Source organism: Haliaeetus leucocephalus, unplaced genomic scaffold (assembly GCF_000737465.1).
Source record: "Haliaeetus leucocephalus isolate CR32 unplaced genomic scaffold, Haliaeetus_leucocephalus-4.0 Scaffold147, whole genome shotgun sequence".
In the NCBI taxonomy this organism is placed as follows: Eukaryota; Metazoa; Chordata; class Aves; order Accipitriformes; family Accipitridae; genus Haliaeetus; species Haliaeetus leucocephalus.
The window spans coordinates 1,468,821-1,488,244 of record NW_010972583.1 but is presented as its reverse complement, the minus strand read 5'-3'; the positions used below and the strand labels follow the sequence as shown (position 1 = coordinate 1,488,244).

Sequence of the window (19,424 nt, the reverse complement as noted above, 5' to 3'; positions counted from 1 at the left end):
ATCACTCTGCCTCCTTTTCAAACCTGTAATTGTGCTATGAGTTTGTGCTGAGGAAGCAGAAAACTAGTGTGTGTGAGGGGGGGTGTTTTGTTTTTCCCGTTTATTTGCCAAGTTACTTTTCAGCCAGGTCAGCTGCTGATTTCAGGCACATGACTTCATGTGTAATTACTGATTATGAGGGCTATTGCTGAGGTGAGAGAGGGAGGAGGTGGTGCACTGCCTGGAGGAGGCAGTGGAGGTCATAAGAGCAGGCAAGGTTTCCTGACCAGGCTGAGCTGACAGCTGGATGCCACCAAAACAGCAGTTCGGCCCCACCTTCCTTTTTTCCCAGGTGTAAGAGAGGATTGGGATGTCCATTAGGGAGGAAGGTAATTACATCCCCATGACGTGATGTTCCTTGGGGTGGAATGTGTCAGCTGGTGTCCTTCCCGTTCCCCCTTCAGTGCTGGCTGGTAACCCTGCATCTGCCCTTTTGCTTGCTCAGGGCTCACTGGACAAGTCACTGAGCTGATTTATCTCACTGAAAATGGAAAAAGCTATTGTTCTTCTTGTTATGTTCATTTTATGACACTCCTCACAGTCCATTTGCTCACCATGGAGTCTGGCAAACACCAAAGCCAGCTAAAGGTAAACAGCGGCTGTGCACCAAAGCAGGTGTGAGGAGGGCAGGAGAACAGGACCTTTGCCTGTTGGGGTGGGAAGCTGTTCTCTCAAGTCAAGCTGAAAAACTATGCAGTGCGTTGTGAGCATTGTAGAACTAGTGAGAGAGCACAGTCTAGACTAGGAGAGATAGGAACTGACTCAGGCCGTAGACCTTCAACCCTTAAACCTGGTTGATTTGTCTCATGTACTTTTCTTGAGGAATTTGGGGAGTAAATTTTTCCTCCTTTGTTGATATCAATTCTGCCTGAGGTTAAATGTTGCCCTGCTGAGGTGTCTTGATAATGCTTTTGTTACGGAACTTCCCACCTTAATGAAACTAAAAAGTTTCAATGTTTTGGCACCAAAGAGTTTGGACAAAGTTCAGATACCATCTTAATGTTGGATTTTTAAAATTTTTTTTTTTACGTTTCTGTTTTCCCATTTTGGCATTCATACTAACATTAAGGCAATATCCATTCTTTCTTTGAATGAGTCCACCATGTACATGCAAATAAGGAGCATACTTGGGCTCCACTTATTGCTAGGATCCTTTCCATGTTACCACGATAGTTTAGCCCTTCTACTCTTCCTGCTTCAGATATGACAGAGGAGGTAGAGCATACCAGCTCTTTTCCTGGATAGCCCTTCGAGCCATTGGAAGAAGAGACAGACACGCAAGCACAGCAGAAAGGCTATTCTAGAGCCAAGGGGTCAGTGCATGTGCTTCACCCTATGGTGATTGGCTCCTGGGTCCTGGGATGTGCATCAGCCTTTTCGCTCTCAGCATGTTACGAGACCTGCTGAGCCCTGGCCTCTGTGGGCTCCGCTGCTAAGGCAGACGCATTCACACCAACACTGCTGATGCAGCCTTTTTGGCCTGAAATCTCCAACCTTTGCACAAATCTGAGGAGGAGTTGTTCCTCCCTGTACTATATAACAAATGGGGATGGACTGTACATATGATCGCATATTCTTTCAGAATTTATCTGGTCGGTCTTTTATGACTTTCTCCTCCTGACACCAGAGAGGATTTCACGTCCATTCTGGCAGCTGTCCAGTTGCTCATGCATCTTTGGACATTACTTTCCTTGCAGAGGGAACAGACTCTGTCACCGTGACTGTCAATCCATGCTGATCATCATGGATGTATAGTTTTACAAAGGGAACACAGTCTTCCACTGGGGATCTGTTCACTGCAGGTTCATCCTGATACCTCAGGGTCATCTCCTTCTACTTTGTCACATGCCAAATTCCACCTCCAGTGTCTACAACTGTAAATGGTGCGCTTGTGTATCCATTAGCCTCTTACATCATTGCCTTTATCCCAGTGATTTTCTCTGATAGCAGCCAGGCTACTCAAGTGTTTATTACGAGATGCCCTTTTGCCACCAAAAATGTTCATTCTGGACACATCCCTCATGGCATGGGGAGTGCACTCTGGCTCAAGGCATGTAGAGTACAGGGAACTTGCCTTGCCAGAGTGCATGGAAAACTTGCAGTCTGCTCTCTGAATGATCACGCACACATGGAGTGATCGACAACCGTGGAGTAGCATGTAAAGAGGAAAAGAGGAGCTCTCCCTCCCTTGCATTATCTGGAGCTTGTCTGGGTATGAAAGTCAGAAACATTTTGGGACATTTGGTCTAAAAATCCTGATTGGATGTCTTTCAGGAGGGAGGCAAATGTGACCGAGACCTCTCTGCCACTCAGGCTCATGGGAATCTCAAATTTTTGTGAGCTGACACATTTTGCTCAAAGGTGGGTCAGTGTTTGGAGTCCCTCTCTAGTGCATTTTTAATACTATGGTTTCGGCTACTACAGGCTTTCACTCGTGTTCCATGTCTTCTAAAGGCCCTCATCATTGTAAGGTGGACCTTGCTGATCTTAATTTACCAGCAGCTGGTTTAGTTGCAGGACTTTCTTCAAATATTCATTTTAGAATTCCATTTTAACCAGGGAATTAGACTCCAGCTTTTCTTTCCCATGCCATGCACTCTAAAACTGTATCTATACTTCTCATCTCAATAGCTGGGAGTCCTCTCTCCTTTTATCTTTACAGGTCCAAACCTTTACCACTCTGTTACAGGCTCTTCATCCCTAGGAAATGCAGTATTTGGTTGTCTCTATGCAATAAAAGGCAATGATGGGTTGAATCCTGACTTGCTATCAGATTGCTAAAGTGGAGTCTAATGAGGGTTAGTGTACAACTGACCAGAGCTTAGGTGGCTTCACCCTCTGCAGGCAGGGAAGTTTTGACTCCAGATGCTTGCAGTGCAGCTACCTGGAGATTCATCCTTGCCGTTGCCAGACATAACACTGTCTCCAGTGCTTCAAGAACCAATGCAGCATTTGATAAAGTAGTTGTGCAATTACTACTTGCGTGAAAGGTATCGAGACCTCCACCACGTAATGAGTCATTGGGGGTAGCTGCTTGGATTCAGTCACTGTTAAGAGTACACATGGGATTCATTCAAAGAAAAAAAGATGTCTTACCAGTAACCGGTGTTCTTCACAATGTGTAGTCCACATATACATTTGTCTTCCATCTGCTTCTCCTCTCTCCTCAGAGTCCTTCCAGGTATGAGTCCTGTGATTGAGAGGTAGAATTGTTAGAATGTACATTTGGGCTACACTTCTCAAAGAGCATCGGTTACTGGTAAGTAACCTTTCTTTTAGTTTTAGATTGTTCTTAAAGAAGAGCTGAAAGATTCATCACCTTTCTGTATTTGCACTGCTTCTGCTTCTGTCCTGGGGTCAGAACTCAATTACTGCTCTGAATCTCACTCACAGAACTTAGATGAATAAAGGTCCTAAGATTACATGATCATTCAAAAAAAGACTGTTCTCTGGTGTACCTTTTCCTTTTCTGGTTAGATATTTAATTATACAATATTGCTCATTGCCAAAGAGGTAATTACTTCTGGCCATGTATATCCACGAGTGGTTTTGTGAACAGTATGTATGGATGGGTTAATATGAATCATGTTCTTTTAAACTTTCACACTCTGAAAACCCTATTATTATCAATTTGCTGAGAGTTACTTAGAGAACTGGCACAAATAGCAACTATCTCAGGGCTTGACCGACTGGTAATGCTGCTTGTTATGATTAACCTCCAACATGTTTTGACATGAATTTTTTATGTTTTGGTTGTTGTTTGAAAATTCTTTCTGAATGTCACCAAGTTATAATATATGCATTGATGAATCTAGAAAGTATTCCCTTAGGTGTTTGGTAAGCTCTTCGTATGTTGTATTGCTCAAACTAATAATCAGTGGAAACTCTTCTTATACTCTGAGCTTGCTTACTTAGGGCAGAACAAAACCAAAATTTAGTACCTGGTACAAATATGTAGTGGATTATTTTACAAAACTATGAGAAAAACAATTATTATCAAGAAAGAAAAGTTAAAATTATGTCTGTCAAGAGGCTTACAATAAAAGTGAAGACCACCTCTGCCCCATAAAACCCCTCAAATATTGATATTTGATATTTTTTATATTTAAACAGTATCAATGACATTTTCTTTGCTTTTCTTGTGTTTCATGACTAATATTCATTAGCTTAGTCTTAAAGTATTTACCCCCTAAGAACTTAAAAGATTATGTGAAAGATGTAATCTAGGATTAATAATGGAAGGAATTATTCTAAAGTCCTCATTTCAGAATCGCGTAACACACTGACATGTAGCTTCTTTGAGGTTGTGAAGTCATGTGGTACAATGGTTTAATGTTTAGGGGTGTCATTTCAAAAAGTGGGCTGGTTTTGGTTTCGTTTGTTTTTATTCACCTCAGGAACTTCAGGGGGAAATTTCTTCTCCTTTTTTTCTCATAAGAAAACATTTTCTGTGTGAAAATTAAACACTATAAAAAGAACATATGCATTTCATGCTTTTCCAAACGACTGCTGTGGATAGTTGTTTTCCTGAAAAATCAGTTGGTGCTTCAGGGTTTACCTTAAAAGAAAGATTTTTATTAATAACTTTTAAACTTTTACATTTACCAATAGCGTACATTAATTTACCTGTGATTTATCCTAATTAATACGAACACAGATAATCCCTATAGCACTAAGAGATTTCTTTAATTTGGCTATGCGTTTTCAGGTCTTTTTACAAATCAGTTTAAGAGATTGCAAATTGAAGTTACTAGTCATTAAAAAATTGCACAGGAATGAAACCGTTGTTTGTTCAAGAAAGCATGCACAGCGGGTGGCTCCAAGTGTTAGAACCAGTGTAATTGTTCTGAAGACTCAGAGAGATTGCTTTCCCCCAGACCCCATGTGTCTGGATGCCATTCAGCCGATGCCTGAAGGAACGGGTGCAGGGTCTGTGGCTATATTTCTGTTAGTCCTATTCCCAGTTCTGGCTACTGGCCTGCAGTTGCTCTGAAACAGTCAAACAGCACGTTCCAGGAGAGAAATGGCCTCATGCAAAAGTTAGTTATTCAGGCTGAGTAAAATACCATCCGTAGTAAGAATAAGTCATTTTGGTACAGCACAGTTTGCCTTTGAATTGTAAGTTAATTTAATTTGGCTATCTCCTTAATTAATTATCTATGCACCAATTAAAGTTTCATGTAGTCCTGTGAATATATTTTCCCTTAGATTTATAAAAACAATGACATATGTAATTTTCTGAACTGTCTAGTGAGAAGGTTCATCATTTAAGTATAAAAGAAAAGCTGTCTGTTGAATAGCACAGCCATAAACTCTACATTTCTTTGTGCTGATATCTGATTGCAGTCATGTATTAGATCAATGGGAGCAGTGCAGATTAATCACTTTTTTCAATTACTGATGAACAGTTTTCTCTTCAGAGGAGGGCAAATCCTTTACTGAGGATGCTGTGAGGTAGTTCTTTGACATCAGCAGAGTTATGCTGATTTATATCAAATAGGATCTGGCCTATAGTATGTAGACAGTAGTCAGCCTACATCCATCCATAACTAATACTTGAGATCCTTCGTAGCTCTAGTATACCCTTATTTTGACTGATGAAGCTAGAAAAACATTTATGTATTTAGCTTTCATGGTTAGACTAATATAGTGTAAGTGATAATTGTCACGGGCCTTGTTTTTAAAGTGGGTTTAATGCAAAATCACTTGGTAATTCAGTTCATGAAAGTCAGAGTGTTTACATGTGCATTGTTAGTACAGGTGAAGGAAAAGTGTTCTTACAGTACACAATTTAAAAAGCAGTCTTAAACTTGCAAGAACAAATTGCAATTAGAAAAAGAGGCTGAGGCTTATCTTGGTTGAAAATTTTCAAAAAAATTGTTTTGGGTGTCTCCATTCTTTGATCTCTAATTTGAGATCTTTTCTTTTAAAGACTCCTTAAAATTAGACCTTTTCAGATGTTTAAAAACAGGTATCCAGGCTTATTGGCAAAGAAGAATTAAAAATAAAGAATTCTGAGTTCTGTTCGAATATGGAAATGGAAAACCAGCTTGGAGTTCCCCTTGCCACACACAATTTCTGAAGCTTGCTTACCAGTTTTGCTTCTCCCTTTGATACACACTTCACAACTTGAGTGCATTGGAAACACCACCAGTAACCCTCTGCAGACAAAGGTTTCTGTATAGTTTTGAAACTTACGTTACAGGTAGCGAATCCTAAAGTGTAAAGAAATAAAGGTATCACTTGAAAAGTGAAAGTTCTTCTCTTTTTATACAGAAAAAAAGCTCTGAATAAAACATCTGGATAAACACTAAGAATCTTTGTTAACTATTAAAGCTCAAACTTGTAACCTTAATTTATAAAGAATGTCATATACGGCACTATTCCACACTTCGGTATTCATTTTATGATAAGACAGGAACGAAAACTAAATTTTAGGTAGTTTAGGCACTCCTTACTTTCTTATGACATTAATTTGAGGTTAAACACGCACACACATGTAAAACCACTCTAATCTATACAGGCATTTAATTGGAGATTATGTCATAGCACACTAGGTATGTGTATACATTCATGTCAATTTATTTCACTTTATAGATAAGTCATTTTAGTATAAGGTATTCTTATTAAAACCTTTAAAATGCGTTACTTGCAGTAAGTACACACCGCTTTCTGAAATAACGTGATTTTTAATGGTAATGACTTTGTGGCAAAAATACATCTAAAGTAATTCCATTATGGAAAATATACTTTCAAAGTGCTGCATAGAGGCAATGGTACAAAAGCTTATGAGTTGCTTATCTCCCAGAAATACAGATAGTCTTCTTCATATTAAAAATCTATAGGAGTATTGTTGGTTATTTGCTGTTAGAGGGGTGAAGGATTCTCCTGATGATGCCATGCAGGTGGGGTACCTGACAGTGGATTGCCTGTCTTACCTGAGGTGTGAGTGAATGTATCTGCAGGAGCCTTTCTTTCCACAGTATGGGATCGTCTGACTCTCTCAGAAAAGGGTTTTTCCTCTTTTCTTTTTGTTAAATCCCATTTAGCTTTTGTTTTTGTCGACAGACCTTTGGTCAGTCCATTTCTTCCTACAGTCCTCCAGCTCCTTAACCTTCTGTAACACAAAGATGGGAGAATATCAGTATGTGGTTAGGACAGCCCTCTTGTGTTGGTACAGACTGAAAAGTAAAAATATGTTCAGGATTAGTTAGTGGGAAAGACATGAATGAAGTTTCCACAAGTGTGTAGTCATCATTTCCCCATTCCCACATTCAGGTGACTTTTAGGAAATGTGTTTACACGTATAATTAAAATGCTAATTTTGTTACTGTTTCATTTAATTTTGTCATTTACGTTCACTATGAATATTTATATTATTTTAAGCTTTTTCCTAACATTTCTGCAAAAGTGAATTTTCAATAATCTTAGAGTATTTCTGTTCCAAAACTTAAATGTCCAATAAAAGGATTTCTGTTAGCTACACTGAAAACTGTTAGGTCTTTCCTATAAGTCTCCCTGGGAATAAGATTTTCTCTGTTTTCTGTGTTATAAACTGTAACTTTGGTTACTTTATAGCCAAGGCAAAATACCAGTATCTCCTTAGTACCTTTAGGGTATAATGTCAATAATTTTAGATTCCAAATGTCACTCTTAATGTAGAATGCCCTTAATAAAATGTTATATTTTAGTAAAAAGTGAGAGAAAATAAAGATGCGAAGTTATAGCAATTTCAGTATGATCAAGATAAACAAGCTACATACAGATCTTTAAAAGAAACTATTGTGAAAATGATTCCTGTTGTTCCAATATTATCATTTACAGACTGAAGAATTTACCATTCACTTTTACTAAACTTAAAGAACTTGCAGCTTTGTGGCTTTCTGACAACCAGGTAATGACTTTCAATACTCATATTTTCTTTAGTAACTAGGGGTCTTAGCAAGGACTGTAAATGAAACCTATAATTTAATACATGATTCTAGTAGAATTTTAGAAGTGTTTGCTCCCAGTCCAGGTTTATACTTTCATATCAAGGTATAGATTCTTCTGGCTGTCATTTATTAACTTGGAAAGATCACCTTTGCAGGATTTATTACTTGCATCTGGCTAAGCTTCTACATCCTTACAAAAGTAGTAAATAAAGGCCAAAATTATCAAGAGATTATTTTGTAAAGAGAAATTCAAGAGGTAAGACTTTGTTATCAAACTGATTAGTTTGTCCCATTCTTTACTCCATCTATGCCTCTGTTCTTGACATCTTCCTTTTCCCTTTTCCTCTCCATGCTTCGATTCCTGCATATTTTAAACTCCATTAAGTCAGTGGGAGTTTAAACATGCACAAGAACTCTTAGTCTTGTTTTGGAGAAAACTCTCATTTAAGTTCCTTTTAAATTTAAGTATGCCTTTCTTTGTTCCAAGGAGGTTGATTTCACTACTGTATGTTCTTTAGGATTCTATTTTAAAACAAATTATCTAACGTGAACACTGAGAAATGTAACAGTTCAACCAGCATCTCAGCACTAAAATAAGTCTCGATCCTTTCCAGGATTGGTGGATAGAATAATTTTGCACTTCCATAATTTAAATGGAGAAGAACTCAATATGTACAAAGTTAGAAATGTTCAGCATACCTAACATTTTTTAATAATCTCAGTAAATTCTCATGATCTCATCTTTCTCCCTTTGCAATAATGCCTATGGTCAGATATTACACCTCTTTAACTGAAGTTGATGAACGTAATTCTTCAGGGGCCAATTATCATGCTACTGTAAATTAATCCACCCTTTTATCCATATGAAAAAGCCACAGCTGCCTGTCTGCAGGAGATCCTGTGCGTACGCCTGTGCTGAGCACTGCTGGTTGCGGAACCGCTCAGAGCAGAGCCTGTGCCTGTCCATGGGGCACGGCACGGCAGACAGGGCTGTTTCTTTGTCAAGATGTCAGATAAAATTCCTGCTGACTCCTGGCCAGTGCGTACCATTCAGCCGTGCTCTCAAATCATAGCAAAGCCAAATGCAATGCAGTCAAAAGATTTACATTGGTACATGCTTATTGCACTGCTCCTTAAATGTACTTTTTACTTCTATAGTTAAGCAAAAAATATTAAAGCTGAAGGGAGGGGAGACTAAGTGGGAGGGATAATAGAAAATTATGAGTACATTTTAATGTGTTAAATTAGGATTCTCATTTTTTTCACTCTAATTTCCACTAAAAAAAAAATTGCATGACTTCTCAGCCCAGCCACAGAACATACACTTCCTTTTAAATACACAATGTTTTTTCAGCATTTTGATTTTTCTATGGTGTAGCATAGATTAATTTCTATTCTATGAACTATGACAGTCACTCCTACATGCTGCATTAGAGAAAAGCAATAATAAAAAATAATCAATTTAAGTAAAACACAACAGTAACATCTGAATATTCAGAGTGCCTCTATGTAAATTCTCCAGTATCTTTCACCAGGTTTACCCTCAGATGAACTAATTACTGTCGTGAACTTCCTCCTCGTTAGCTCTAGCTTAAAACAGATCACAGCCATAATGTGGGTGTTTTAACTGTGTAGTTGCAGCTCTGTTCTGTTGATCCTTTAGCTTCCTCGCTGGTATGACTCTGAACATGCAGTCAGTATTTCTGATATTTAGTGTTCTTCTGTTGATTCTGGTAGGAATTACAGGAATTACAGAAGTAAGGAGTGGGAGATGAGGCATTTCCACCAGATTAATACTTGGTTTAGTCCATAGAGAAGTTTACTTTCATACAGAACTTTAGTTAATCTTGTATTTTCTATTTATCATATGCTAAAATCCCATCTCAGTTAATACGCATGCTCTGAGTTAACAGTTCTTTGTTTTGCCTTTCCTGTGCAGTCCAAGGCTCTCATTCCACTGCAAACTGAGGCTCACCCAGAAACAAAGCAGAGAGTACTGACTAACTACATGTTTCCCCAGCAACCCCGCAGTGATGAAGGTAAAATGCCATCAGCAGTTCCTACAAAGGCAGGAACAGTGCTTGTTTAGATAGTTGAGAAAGAAACAGAGGGAGGGAGAGGAAGGTGTTTCAGATGTGGCTGTGTGCGAGCATCTATTCTGACATGTAAAGCCAGTAATGCACACATAACAGTCTATATTTTGTCGTACACGAAGGAATCCTGTTTACAAATCCATTATTATCAGGCCATCAGATTTACACTTTTTAAACTTTAAGCACTTTTTTACTTTCAGAAGAATGGCTTTGTATAAACAATTTGAACCTGGAAATTGAGTGTGTGTGGGACAGAAATTCTAGGATATACCTTGCTGCCGTGTGCACAGGCTGTTGGCCAGAGCCAGCTGAACCTGCAGAGACACTGGACACGTCTGTGAGAGCTGGGGGGTGGGCCAGCTCCTAGACATGTGAGGTTCTGAGCTCTGAGCCTGACAGAATTGAGGGTTTGGCTCCTCACATAGCTACGTTAAGTTAGAGAGTTTTCATACTCCCACTCTGCTCCAGATCTGCCCTGAAACCCCATTGCTTCTCATCACTCTCACTTCATTTTTAATATTAAACTCTGTTTGTAATGGTTTATCAGTTACTACTCTCATTGCACGCCCCCCCCAACAGTTTTAAAACAATAATCCAAGATTACAGGAACAACTAAGAACATGTCTTTTTCGATCATTTCCAATCTTCTGCTGGGTGCACTAATTCTTTCTTCTTGTGCATTGCTGTTTGCAATTTAACTGTAGATTTCCAGTCAGACAGTGATAGTTTTAACCCTACTTTATGGGAGGAGCAGAGACAGCAACGTATGACTGTTGCCTTTGAATTTGAAGAAAAAAAGGAAGAGGAGGAAAATGCAGGGAAAGTTAAGGTAAGTTCTATTTGATTTATTCTGGTATTCACGTGTTATGGACAGGGTCCAATTTACAGATCTTGAACTATTTTTGTGTTCTAAATACCCAGAAAGTACTCGTCACCGTGTTTCAAGTAGAGCAGTTGAGGAAGAATAGCATATCTGTTCTCCCTGAAGTACACATTACCAATTTCTGCTTTTGCTATTGTTGTCTAGACAGCAAAACTTTGATTTCATAAGTCAATTCAGGCCCATAACCCTAATGTCAGGTTCCTACTGTGTTAGGTGTTCTGTCACAAAGACAAAATTACCACAAAATATTGGGAGACTTAGAATTAATGTCCAACCACCTAGTTCTTTAGAAATATTTAGAACACATAGGGGATTCCATATTCCTCTCAAAGTGGAAGTCAACGAGAGCTTTGCAGCTTCATGGAATTACACAGGAATGTGCAGTGGAGAGGGCATCTCTCATCAATTTTGTAACCTACCAAAAATGAAGATCAGAACATGAATATCCTCCCCCAGTTATGTGAAATTAATATAATTCCAGAGTTTTCAAGTGAGCCCTTAATCAGTTACATTGTTAGAAGGATATCATCAGGACCATCTATGTTTATGTGCCATGGAAATTTCTATATCTTGAATAATATAAAGGAATTACCCTAGATCACACTTAAACACTGCAAATTTTTAACTGTGGTAGGATACCCAACGTAAAATGTATTGCCAGAGAGAAAAATCATGAGGAGATTTAAATAATATTTTACTTTTAAAATTAACAATACTATTATTAATAGCTATTTAACATTCCATTTAGATAATCTTGGAAATTTTGGATTTTTCTTTTTAATATTTTTCCCAATTAGGAATTTTCATCTAACTCTTGTAACCAGAGATAAGGGACTCTTCTGCTTTAGTAAAACAGAAAATGAAGTAAAAATCAATCTTTGCCTCACAATAAACAGATAAAACTGAAATTTTACCCCAGACAAATTGCAGGTTTATGGGTCATATATGGAAAACAGAGCATCAGGGAGACTTTTCTGTTGTTCCACCACTTCTTAGCAGAATTTTAACTGTGGGTAATATGTCTGTCCAAATGTGCAAAACAATTGAAATATTAACAGAGAAATAGGTATCAATTTCTAAGATCATAGAAGAATTTAATTGTATTATAAGTTATTTGCAAACATTAACTCTTGAAATGTAATATATTAATTACATCACTTAGCCATTTTGGTTTTAATATATTTCAGAACACTATGAATGACTGAAACAAATGTTTCCTTTGAGTAAACTATTTTTGTAGAAAAAAATAAATCCTTCGTCCACAGAATGCTGTTCCTGTACTTCAGTTCAAATGCTGCCATCTGCTGTATGGAAAACAGGGAGGCAAACACAGCCGAGACACAGTACCCCATTTTCAGGTTTCCTAGAAACAGCACTTAACAAAAATAGCTGGCCTGCGCCCATGCTGTGAGCAGATGTCTCTGCATGGTGTGATCCCAGGCCCTGGCGCTCCGCACCAGAGCTGTTCAGGATGCAATGGATGCTCTGGTTGCAGTGCTTCTTACCTGGGCTATTTGCTCATCCCTGGCAGCTGCTGCCAAAGTCGTGGTCTGTGGAGCAGAGTCTGCATTCCCAGAGGTGTGCATTGGTCAGCTGCAGTCTCAGCCCAGTTGCAGCAGAACATGGGATGGGCAGCCTGCGGCCAGTCATGCTGCCAGCGGACATGTGGTTTGTACCATGTGGGTGATTCATATCCCACAGGGCTGCGCCTCTCCGTAACGTTTTGGCTTGGCCATCCGAAGGTCAAGACAGTCTTTACCCTTTGTGTCACTGCTCTTTAGTTGTGGAAGAGTCCAACACTAAAATATATTTCCTGGAGTACTTTCTTACCTGTTCTCCCTCTCATCCGTAGAGAGTGGGTATAAACCAATATTGTAGTACATGAGTCTGTTTCTGCATGACATTCCTCTATTCCCATATACAATCCAATGTTCCTCTCCTCCATAATGATCCTAACGTCTTCTCATCAGACCAAAACACTAAATGTTGCAGCTGATGCTATAGTTGTTGCTTATACGGAGCATTATTAAATGAAAAGCTAAGCAGGGAGCTAGGAGCTGATCAGATACTTCCTCCAGTCTGTGTACCCTGAAGAGAGCATCTCTCCTCTCTTGTATCTCGCTGTGTGCACACGAGATACCCATAAATACCTGTAGCTTGTAAAAACTGAAAGTAGAGAAATAATACTGTTCAAACCTGGGAAATCTTGCCAGGCCGTGAAAGGAAAAGATTTCCCACTGAAGGGGTGTGTGTGTTTTTTCCCTATCACGGAAAACGGCCTTTTTGCCCAAGCCATGAAATAATTGGCTCAAATTCAGTTACTATTCAGAAGATAGAAATTCTTATTTGCATCCTTCTGGTATGTCTGTGCTCTTTCCCAGTAATGCCAATTCATCTCTACATATGACTGACCATAAAAGTGCTGTAAAGAGTTATTTCACTGAACTGTTCACCAGGCTGTGTTTAGAGGCATGCACGTGAACTAAAAGCTAATTGCTGGAACCTTTTGAGAACTTAGTGTGTGACACTCCATCCATGTGTTGCAATAGATCTCAGGGAGGTTTTAACATGTATGTTTTTAGCAGTTTCACCAGACCTTTATAGGATGAATTTGAAGGTTAACTTAAATTATCAATAGGCAGTAACCACAAACATTGGTAGCATTTTATATAAGCATACATAGTTTTCACTTTTTATCTTTCATAGTTAAAACTGAACTCTAAGCCAACTATATGTTAAAATAGATTTGGTAATTGAAATTACTTCTGTGTGAAAACACAATAACTTCTTCCATCAAGAACTTTGAGCTTCGAAAATTCTCTTTTCAGGGTCATGCTACTTTTGATGTAGCCATAAAGATACAAGAATTGTATCAACAGGGAGTACAGTTTTCCTCTGTAATGATAAATCTAAATCAGTGGTGAAAATACCTGCATTCTAGTGGGTATCACCTATCACAGCTGCCGGTATATTTACTGTTTAATATTAATGCTCACAGTGATATGAAACTCTTGCTGAAATCCCTGTCTATGACTTGTGTATCTCATGAAAGTCTTTCCGTTAATTTTTCCTTGACTAGTACTTACTGAGGATTTGCTGTATGACTTGACTTTTAGCTGTTTGTCTGTAGACCTTACACCTAAATCATGGTCTGAATTTTGTGAAAAAGCAATGGCCTAATTAGGCCACATCTAAATACGATTTCTTTCAACCGTAAATCAACCAGAGCTTTAGTAATGCTTTACAGACTTAATTTATTTTTTTTCTGTTGAAATTCTTTATTAACATATGACATCATAGTCATACATTTTAACGTTTTATGTTAAAGTCATGTCAGAATCTATTATCTGTAATGTTTATTCTATTGTGGTTCAGAATTGTATGCTAATATTTCATATAGTTTTATTTTCCAAATCGATCATGCTTTTGATTCTAAAATATTCCTATCAACAGACCATATTCATTTGAATACAAAATTACATTTTTCCTACTGGTTAGGAATTTAAAATCCAACAGCTATAATCGTGAGCTATTAAAAGTAAGCTTCCTTTGCTTACCTCACATACCCAATGAAGTAAAAGCTTCTTTGTGGTAAATGCTTCCAAATACTTTTCACATGGTAAATGCGGAGTAATTTCAAATATCACAGCCTCGTAATCGGGAACAGTTATCCTGACATGCACAGCTTGCACTGGGAGCTGTAATTTACCCCGCTGAAGGATTTTATCGCATTTCCACCCCGAATTCAGGCCCAAAGGGAGTGGCAGGCTCAGCTAGCACCTTCTGCATTTCAGCTGAGTGCATTTGGTGGCTGTTACGTGCACCCAGCGGTGGGTTGCTGCTCCACAGGGCGTGCTTTCTGGTTCCCCTTGTGAATCCCAAGTTCGGTGCTTGAGCCACAACCACCTTTCACAGCTCGGACAATGGCGGTGGAATAGGGCAGGTTTGGAGCACGGAGGGCAGGAGACGCTCTGTGGAGGAGAGGGAAGCATCTGCCAGAGGCTGGGCTCAAGGGACAGACCTACAAGCTGCCCACACTCTGCACAGCCCAAGCTGCCTTGCCGAGGTCGTGCTTGGGATGCACACCAGTTTCCTCAGCATCTCTTTCTCATGGTGTGGTGTGGTGTGATGTTCAGCAGACAAAATGTGTAACGCAGAGGGCGAGGTATAAGGAGAGGTCAGCATCATTTATGTTGTCTTTCCTGCTTGGATCATTCCTGACGCGGTCATTTGCTGCACCATCTCCTCAGAGCGATTTGCTGGTAGCGTGAAGTCTTGCCAGATGATGGGGGGTGATGTCATCCATGAGCCTTCTCAGCTGCTCTTCCCCTTTCATGCAACCCTGAGATTTTGTAGAATTGTCTTCAAATTAGGATTGCTTTGGGCTTGGGAGATAGAATGTTTTTCTACTTCTGAGTGATAAAAATTATAAACTTAAAATGTGGAGTTTTCTAGAAAATCTGTGGGTCCGTCTGTCAGCTAAAAGTACTGTTCAGTGTGATGTAGGGTGACTTTTCTGTAGTGGTTTGAGTCTGTTTTCCTGTATTTTCTGTATAAGAAAAGAGTAAGATAACTTGAGCGCATGTTTGTACATTATACATCTCAAAGAGCAAATAGGTCCCAGTAGGTCAGATTCTGTGCTCAGCTGCCATAGATAATTCAGATTAATTCAGTACACTGAACATAGCTAAATTAATTCTGCATTTACACCAGTATTGTTCTGAAAAAGTGTGATTTAATATGTCAGTACTCTCAAGCAAAGTGTAGAATTAAAATACAATACTCTCACAGGGTAAAGGATAGGCTTATAGGGAACCATTCCCATCCATTATTTTATGTCACTGAAATTCCATTATAAGATGACATAGTGTAACTGAGAGCAAATTTCGGTCCAAAAATCCATGAAGATAGCTGTATGTAACACATTACCTCAAATAGATTAATTAAAAATTTGAGGAATTTGCCCTTAGCCATAGTACTGTAATCATGGTTTTAGTTTGCATGCTGTTTTCATTTTGTATTTGTGCTTTAATTCTTTTTATGAATGTTCAGGTTGAAATAAATCTAAAACGTTATCCCACTCCATACCCTGAGGATTTAAAGAATATGGTAAAATCAGTTCAAAATCTGGTGGGCAAAACAAGCCATGGAGTACGGCCTGAGAACTCAACACCAACTGCGAACAGTGAACAAACTGTGAAAGAAAAGTATGAGCACAAGTGGCCCATGGCACCAAAGGAGATTTCAGTGGAGGTAATGTAAAAGGATCGTTGTTCCTCTCAAGAGTTCAAGATGGAGTTTTAACATAACTCCATCAAATGATGTTCTGCATCTGCTGTGAACTTCATACCTAATAGTTTCTAGTTTCATTCCGTAAAGTTAATTTAGTTTTATATTGAGTTGCTGTTTTTCCCAATACTAATGAGTTTATCAGACTGAATTTTTTGTTTTAAATCTACCTAAATCTGAATTTTGGTATTGATATATACAAGCACTCTCCTAAATTTTGATGATATGAGAGACTTGCATATTAGCAGGTGAATGGACCTGATCGTGATTTACATCTCAGACTTAAGTAAGTGTATTTCTGCATCACGTATGTTAATGACAAATCAGTTTGTTCTGTCTGACCCTACTATGCCATTAGATTCTGCTGCTTCTATTCACATGTCATGTAGTAGATAGCCAATTAACCTTGTCAAAAGTTAATGAAGTCAGCAGGAGTGCTTCTTCGACTGCAGGGAACTTTAGATCAGGCACCCCCTGAATAGCGACTTACAGTGAGGTGCAGAATCTAGTCCTTAGTATGTTTGCCAGAAGTGGATCAGTATGCATAGTAACAAAGTCTTCTATTCTAACATGAATACAGTCACTGAAAGGTGAATTCCTAAATACTGCAGTCTTGTGCAAAGCTGTTACAAATAGCTGAAGCTTGATCTCAGAGGGCATCTACTCATTAACATTCACACTAACAACTTACTTTGTGCAGGCACAACTTATAAATAAGGGAAATGTCTTACCCTGGCAATATGTACTGATAGTTTATAAGCTCGGACAGGTCAACAAGAATACCAGCATTCTTGAAAATCTTTATGAAGTCTTAATGTTCAAAAGAAATAAATGAGGAAAAGAAAATTATCACATTATCTTTTCACTCCTTTGTTATTTAAACATTATGATAAATTCATTGTCCTTGAAATATCCCTGTCTCTGGCTAGTCATGTATGATGAATTTTTCTTCCTCAATTTTCCGTATCCTTAACACAGATTGGCTGTTCTTACATATTCAACAGTCACTGTATCTGCTCTGTCAGTACTGTGTGTTTTATTTACAGTTAAACATTTTTGTTTCTTAAAAAAAAAAAAAACAAAACGAAGTTTTCTCTTAAGATGGCTTCAGAAGACTTCAAATCTAGTCACAGTTTCGATTAGTACTTCAAACTAAAATATTCAAGTTAAATCAATCATTTTTTTATCTAAATCTGAAATCTTAAATTCCACCATTATTCCTTTTTACTCATTAAATTCTTCCCTACTGTGTAGGTCTGACCTTTGAACCAACTTAGGTCTTGTGGAATGAGTATTGACATGTTCTGCTGTTGTTGCTGAAGACATACAATTTATTTTGTATCATCTAGTTTTTGAACTTGAATACACTTAATAGCTTTCTGTGGGTTTTAATTATCTATACTGTGAACACACATATATTATCTATCTGGAATTTGAATCAATGTTGTCTGACAAAGACATTAGGTGTTTGGTCTTGTGGCGGTGTCTGGTGATGCAGGCTTCAGAAGTAGGTGGCTATACTGGTTTAGTTGCTGTTAAACTAAATGTTAAGTTGTTAAACTAAAATGTCAACATCCCAGTTAACCGAGCTACAGCAGAGAGTCCTGTGATTATGCAAAGCCCAGTGAAGCCTCCATTATGGAGGTGTAAGGAAAGAGTAAATGGCAGCAACACCATAAAATACTACAGTTGCTCTGAAATGCTTGTGAGACCACATACTGTGTTCTAACACAGAAAAAGATGAAGAAAAATTTCATTCTTTGATAAAAATGCATTCACTTTTGCAACAGAAGAATAATCACATCTAGTTTTTCTGTGAATGTACATGAACGGTTAATTGCATGAGTATCACAAAAAGCATTCTATAAAAATAGTTGAATTGCTGAAGACCCTGTGGTAATTCCTGAAGTGCAATTAAATAATGTGATTGCAATTTCCTAGTTAATTTTCTACCACAAGCAACTGATGTGAGTGCACAACTATTTCCATCATATCAGTGAAGATATATTTTTCATCTTCCGTTATTATAGTAGTGAAGATGGTGGAACTTTTTCAGATTTTAATTTCCCTAGTATTTAGTCCAGACTAGTAACACAACTATCTTGTCAACTAAAGAAAAGAAAAGTGTTCTTGTCATTCATACAAATACTGACACTGGGAAGATTTTATGGCTGTAAAGCAGGATGATGTATACATTTTCCTCTCTTTGGCTTCCTGCATGAAGATAAAGAAGACGTATGGGAAACTGTAGAAAAAGTGTGAATGATTTTGTGAATAATATTGGTACGATTTCAGTTGTAAGAGATTAAATAAAACAGAATTGAACTCCATTTTCTTTTCAGATAATTAGGAAACATGATCTCAAGCCTCAAGTTAAAACACAGTTTGAAAACACAGGTGTGTTCTGATATAGATTTAGACTGAAGACAGTTTCTAATAACAAAGTAATTTAATTTCAGGTGCAATGCTGACTTTTTCATCCTCAGAGGCCAGATAAGCTGGTTTCTTTTCTGATCTCTTTTGGGTTTTCTTGCAATTAATTTACACATGTCTCTTCACAAAACTGTTTCTAAATAATTAAAGGGAGCATCTAAAATGAATAACAAGCTACATTTCAAATCCCCTGTATCATCCTCCACCTTCAGTTATAATAAGCAAACAATTCCTTAATTAATCATCAATTAAAATAAACCTCTTTGTTGTCCTAAGTGATTTGAAAGATGTGCATTTTGGACAGAAAGAAGTCTAGGATAACTTAGTGCATTGTGCAGCCTTTCCATGAGAAACAATGAGAAATACAACAAATCAGCAATTAAGACCTTTATAGTTAATATTCTTGATATGTATGGATTGACGAATAAACTGGAAATACTTCTGTATAACTCTCAGCTTTGGATTAAAAAAAAGTCTTTTCTAGTCCAACCTACAGCGTTCCATCCTCTGTGTTAATTTCTAGCAGGTTTATTAATACTGTGTAAAAAAGAGAGCTTGTTATTCTTTGAGTGGTCTGATGCAGATGCAGGTGCTAGTGCTAACAGCTAGAAAAATACCACCTCAGCTGTATTGGATCTTCTGAGACTTTCATCTCGTCTCTGTCAAAATAAGACCTCAATCCTTTTAACTTCTGACTTTGTTACTGTGTGGGTTTGGGTTGGGGGGGGGGGGGGGGGGGTGGGGGGGGGGGGG

The 19,424-nt window shown here is 38.1% G+C and overlaps 1 protein-coding gene across 2 annotated transcripts in view; it reads left to right on the top strand.

Annotated features, from left to right (window-relative positions):
- LRRC7 (leucine rich repeat containing 7) overlaps positions 1-19,424 on the top strand; it is a 102,093-nt gene that overhangs the window by 52,432 nt on the left and 30,237 nt on the right. For both annotated transcript variants that reach the window (XM_010561505.1, XM_010561504.1), the window contains 4 exons: positions 7,864-7,933; positions 9,913-10,012; positions 10,771-10,895; positions 16,002-16,202. In XM_010561505.1, coding sequence (XP_010559807.1) covers positions 7,864-7,933; positions 9,913-10,012; positions 10,771-10,895; positions 16,002-16,202 — 496 coding nt within the window. The remainder of the gene's footprint in view (positions 1-7,863; positions 7,934-9,912; positions 10,013-10,770; positions 10,896-16,001; positions 16,203-19,424) is intronic.